General features: G+C 32.5%; 1 protein-coding gene across 1 annotated transcript in view; it reads left to right on the top strand.

Moving 5' to 3' along the window:
• LOC111624107 (putative fatty acid elongation protein 3) overlaps positions 1–3255 on the top strand; it is a 4379-nt gene extending 1124 nt beyond the window's left edge. The window contains exon 2 of the mRNA XM_023366885.1: positions 2403–3255. Coding sequence (XP_023222653.1) covers positions 2409–3242 — 834 coding nt within the window. The 5' untranslated portion in view covers positions 2403–2408 and the 3' untranslated portion in view covers positions 3243–3255. The remainder of the gene's footprint in view (positions 1–2402) is intronic.
• Positions 3256–5738: the final 2483 nt, after the last annotated feature.

Here is a 5738-nt window from a genome sequence, read left to right as displayed (position 1 = left end):
AGTCGGATAACCGAAAAGTATGAAAAAATCCATTATTAGTGTAGTATATTATTATATCCCATGTAATTAGTATATTAGTATATCGCTATTAGAAAATTAAGCCTCATTTAAATACTGGCTCCCTTTCATGGTCGAATGAGTGTTGCCAGCTAAAACACGTAAAAATAATATTAAAGTAGCCAAGACATAGCCAAATATTGTAGCGCCACATCACTAGCGGACATTTCAAATCTGCCGACTAGGACGGTCGGTTAACCGAGGTGTCGGTTAATCGGGGGTCGGATAATCGAGGCTCTACTGTATGTGAGAATACAATTGAGGGTTAGACTTCTAGCCGTCGAGTCTCAAGATAGCCGTCGAGTCTCACTGGGTAACACTAAATGATTTAATAAGAGGGTCTTCGAATAGTCGAGTGGGGAAGTTGCGGATAAATCGATAGAGTGAATCGGTTCCGAGCAATAACTGATATCAACACCAGTTAGACAAAACGATGGATACGAGCTGTGAAGAACCGGACGATTGGGCAGAATTATTGCTACTTTCTAGCCGTTTTGGTGACTCCCTTTACCTCATAATTTCATACTTATGACAGTTTCTATTCATTAATAATCGACTGTCTTGATTAAGGTTGTAACATAAGTCCAAACATTATAGTGACAGTTTTATCTATCCGAGTATCGCGAGTGGTGGGGGAAAGGAAGTAGGGTTTTTCCACTTATTTATTAAATGCGTATTAGTTTAAATAATTTAATCTGTTCCCTTCAGACCCTCGCAATTAACATAAAATATACAGTACTAATTAATTACCAGAAAGGAAGTTACAATTAAAGTAAACAATAATAATTTATAACGGCAGAATTGTTCAATAGCATCTTATAAATTTATTTTTACAAGATTCTATTAAGTTATCGTTCTAAAAAGATAATATATTTACTTAAATATTGTTAAAGTTTAAAAAATAAGTTTAAATATAATGATGCTTACCTTCATCTATTGTATTGTTTATAGATAAGAGGATAGATGGATATCATTAGAATTTACTTTCCTCATGCATAAATCATTATTCACACAGTTCTTTCACAATAAAATATTTAAGCGTGGATCGTGATTTACATATAAATTTTATCCGAATCTTTCCTTTTATATTATTTATATTTAAAGATTTTTACGTGTGAAAAGATTCTAATTTTATTTATTTAAATAATTAATGGATTGCACATTGAATAAATGTGAATAAAAACCATTTGCGTGTTTCTTCTTCTTTATGCGCCATTTTTTCACCTAGTGATAAAAATTTGAACTAAATGTTTTTTTTGCATTTTTCCTTTTCCCTATGGTCCGTATAAGATATATTCCAAGTTTTATCAAAATACGTCCACGAGAACGGGCTCTAGACAGGTCTAAATAGCGCAACTTTAATTATAACCACCCTGTATTTATGTTTAATTTACATTTAGTTATATAATTTTAAATTTACATAAATTAAACATAAATATTTACATATGCAAACATTTATATTTAATTTATAGTTTTAGAATTAGTTTACAAAGTTTACTAGTTTAAAATGTGAATACTTTAAGCAAACAACAGTTCTTTCAAATAAAATTATTAAAAGTCATATACAGTAAAACCCCCTGTAACATTGTAGATAATTCCGTGTTATATGAATTCCATCTTGTACGAGTTACTTAGATTTTACAAATACGTGTGCCGGGCTGTGAACGGCTCACGTATTTGTAAAATCTAAGTGACTCGTACAACATAGAATTCCTATAACACGGAATTATCTGCAGTGTTACGGGGGTCTACTGTAGATGATTCACAATAAATAGTCAGGAAATAAAATATATTTATTAAAAAGTGTGCATTTTACTAATAAACCTTGAATTATCTGATTCGTGGAAAATATACGTGAAGTTTTATCTACTGTACAATCAGAAACACGAGCAATCTAGGAGGAAAAGTTTTACTATCGAGACTCGACTAGCGTAAAAACCTTCGCCCCTGTACAACCTATGTTATACGTAAAATTATTTCGAGAATAACACGTCTGTCAGATATTTGAAATCAGTAAACCTGTTTCCCATATAAACTCTTATCGGAATGAATGTCTTTTGGAAGATATCTATGTGTTCCACCCAGTCAAACAGATTATAATAATAAAATATGTACGTTATAACACTTGAGTAAGAGGGGCTGTTTGAGCAAGCCCATTATGGGTTCGGCCAGACCCACAATGGAGTGGCAGAGGTGATGTGAGAAGGAAGACGGAATATCCGGTCGGACCATCCCCGACAAAAATTTAGGGGATTATGTGAAGAGATGTGCATTATTTATAAATAAATCATATGCGCGAATTAAATTAAACTGTAAATAATTATGCATTATTTCTATTTTTTCAGTAAAATATGGAGACGATCGAAAATTATTCTACACAAAGAGGAGAATTGAAATCGCTTTATATAGAAGAATATTTACATCAATACGTTGATAATAAATGGACTCAGAGTTTTTTTCCTTACACTATTTCTATATCACTGGCATACGTAATAATTATTTTTTCTTTGCAAAATTATATGAAGTCCAGGCCTCCGTTTCAGCTTCGTTGGCCTCTTGTCATCTGGAATATGCTACTGGCGGCATTCAGTATTTGTGGCACTTTAAGATTGCTTCCAGGGATGTGGATATCAATTCGAGAGTTCGGATTTATGTTTTCCGTGTGCAACATCAGCTTTGCATTAAATCATCACCCGCTTCCATTCTGGTTATCTGTATTTACATGGTCAAAACTTATTGAATTCGGAGATACAATATTTCTTGTCCTTCGTAAACAAAAGCTAATATTTTTGCATTGGTATCATCATGCTGCAACTCTGATTTTTGTATGGTATTTCAATTCCAATGAAGCGTCCACTACATATTGGTGTATGACGATGAACATCTTTGTACACAGCTTCATGTATTCTTATTACGCTATGAAGGCGATGAAAATCAAAGTACCTGTGTTTATTGCCATGACAATTACTACAATTCAAATTGCACAGATGTTTACGGGCTGTTTTCTTACTTTATCAGCCACGTACATGTATTACAGCGGGAAATATTGCGAACAGACCAACACATCTCTGTTTTTGTTTAATTGCATGTATTTGTCGTATGCTTGGTTATTTTGTTGCTTCTTTCGAGATTCATATTTGAAGAAAACAAATCGTAGTAATTTACTACATGAGAAATCACAGTAAAGAAGCGTTAGGAGGGCGAATTTTCTGATTAAAATAAATTGATTATTATTTTCTTTGCTTCTTACTTGATGTTATGATAAATAATATTTTCCCTTAAACATTGTATTGTAATTAATTAAACACGTGGTGAATTTGAAACTCTTATGAATTAAGATGTACTAATGTAATATCATAAGAGGAAGGATTATTTGTTTTATTATATAGTTTAATTGTTTTTATATATAGTGTATTTCTCTTTACTTAAAGTAATAAAGGAGAATTAAATAAAACTATGCTTTTCTCAATATTATTAAATAAATTAAATAAAACTATGCTTTTCTCAATATGCGAAAAGGACTAAACTTCAACTGCAGACGATCAGTGTGCTAGTGGATCAACATCTGCCTCGTATTTATGAATGTTAGTGTTGGGGGGCACGATTTTCTTTATCCTTTTTGAAGTTTAATAACTCCTTTGCTATATGTCGAAAAATATTTAATGTTTTGCAGGGATGTTTGTGTATTAGGGGATAGATGTTATTAAATTTTTGTGGTTAAAGGTAGACGGGATGGGAAGGGGGATCGTGTGTCCGTCTCGAGTAGGGTCCGAATTAGTGATGATTTTATTCGTTATTAGCATTTACATTTTTTATAAAAACTTATCTTTACCCTCAAAATTAAGTTGTTTTCCCACTTTATAATATTAGAGTTGATGGTGAGTCTGTTGATCTTCCCCGGGACTATGTCCTCACCGTAATAGGCTTGCTAAAAGAGGCCTCAGTGCCCACAGGGCAAATAGAGTTTAAAAAATTATAATTTTTTTTCATGTTGGGATTAAACATTGTTTTCATTAATCGTAACTTTCTCTGTGGTAATTAATTACTGTATATTTTATGTTAATTACAACAGATTAGAGAAAGCAGTAAGAGTATCAATCAATTTTGACCAAATTCAATCCCTAAATTCAAGAGAATGGATGACCATTCTGTTGAATTTAGGGATTGAATTTGGTCAAGGATGCTAGAGTTTTGTTCATGGGTGTTTTAATCCTGATATGGAAGTCTCGCTTCTTTCCCACTCGATCACTCGAGTTGTGGGTCTTGTCGAACTTATGATAAAACAATCATACCAATAATGGTGCGAATAGTCATGCAATATCACTGACAGAGTAATTGGGATGGGTTTTTATACATTATTTTAGTGCGCCGTATCAGTGGCCCTATGGCTAAAATCACTAAACACGGCTAATTGTTCACAGGTGTGCACTTAATCAATGAGTTTGACAGGTGCGATTTAACGGTTTTCTTCACGTGTTTACCACCTATTTCGTTATAGAACGTTCTCCAGGATACTTGCCTTTTTGGCAAAGTGGCTTCGTGCTTTGCTAAATCTATCATTATACCTCTATAAGTGCAGTGAAAGTGAAGAGATTAAGTTTTTTGTGATCAGAATTTCAGACTGTATTATTCCTAAGAGGAAAGAAAAATAATACTTTTACAATTATAATTATTGATAATATCTTAAGGAAAATAATTAAACGTAGTGTATTGGATAAACCTGTTTTCTTGATAATAATTCTCTTACCACTACAAAATTATTTTAGAAATGAGTTTAATAAATTTAATTTATGCAAATTATTGTAGATTCGATAATACTGAATGCTAAAAAAATATAGTATTATTTATGGAATTCTCATAAACCCGATGATTTATTTATTAATTATTTTCTATATTTTAGTACTCAAATAATAATTTATTCTTCTCCTAACTATAAATCTTATCAATTCTTTTATATCTTAGAACCAATTAATACTTTACGGTGTCCAATAATATCGTTTGTATAATAATTTGCATAGATTGAACTATTACTTTTAAATAATATACAGATGGTTAATAATTATATTCGAAAATTTTTAAATATTTCTATATCCTACTGAGAATTGTACTAACTCTTTGGCAGATCGAAGGCATTACTATGCAATACGGGCGATCTGACAAAGAGGTATGACGTTAGAGATAACTTCCTATGAAAACTGCCTTCACTTTACAAGTGAGACACGTAAAGAAAACCGGAAAACTTTACTTGGCAGGCAAGTTAATGAGGTCGAATCCGCGACCTAACACATACCTCTGTTAAGGTAACTTACTGTATTTTTATACAAAAGTTGGAAAGACAATGTATTCAATATATACAGTAGAGCGTCGATTTTCCGAAAGTTAATCATCCGAAACGTCAATCATCCGAAAGAATTCCAGTCGGCAAATTTAAATTTTCGCCGCTGCTGTGGCGCTTCAATCTTTGGCTATGTNAGGCTGTTTGAGCAAGCCCATTATGGGTTCGGCCAGATCCACCATGGGGTGGCAGAGGTGATGAGAGAAGGAAGACGGAATATCCGGTTGGACCATCCTCGACAAAAATTTAGGGGATTATGTGAACAGATATGCTTTATTTATAAATAATTCATATGCGCGAATTAAATTAAACTGTAAATAATTATGCATTATTTCTATTTTTTCAG

The sequence above is a fragment of the Centruroides sculpturatus genome, unplaced genomic scaffold (assembly GCF_000671375.1).
Source record: "Centruroides sculpturatus isolate CEXI.00-Female unplaced genomic scaffold, Cexi_2.0 scaffold298, whole genome shotgun sequence".
Classification (NCBI taxonomy): domain Eukaryota; kingdom Metazoa; phylum Arthropoda; class Arachnida; order Scorpiones; family Buthidae; genus Centruroides; species Centruroides sculpturatus.
The sequence above is the reverse complement of the archived record's forward strand: the minus strand, read 5'-3'. Positions and strand labels throughout refer to the sequence as shown.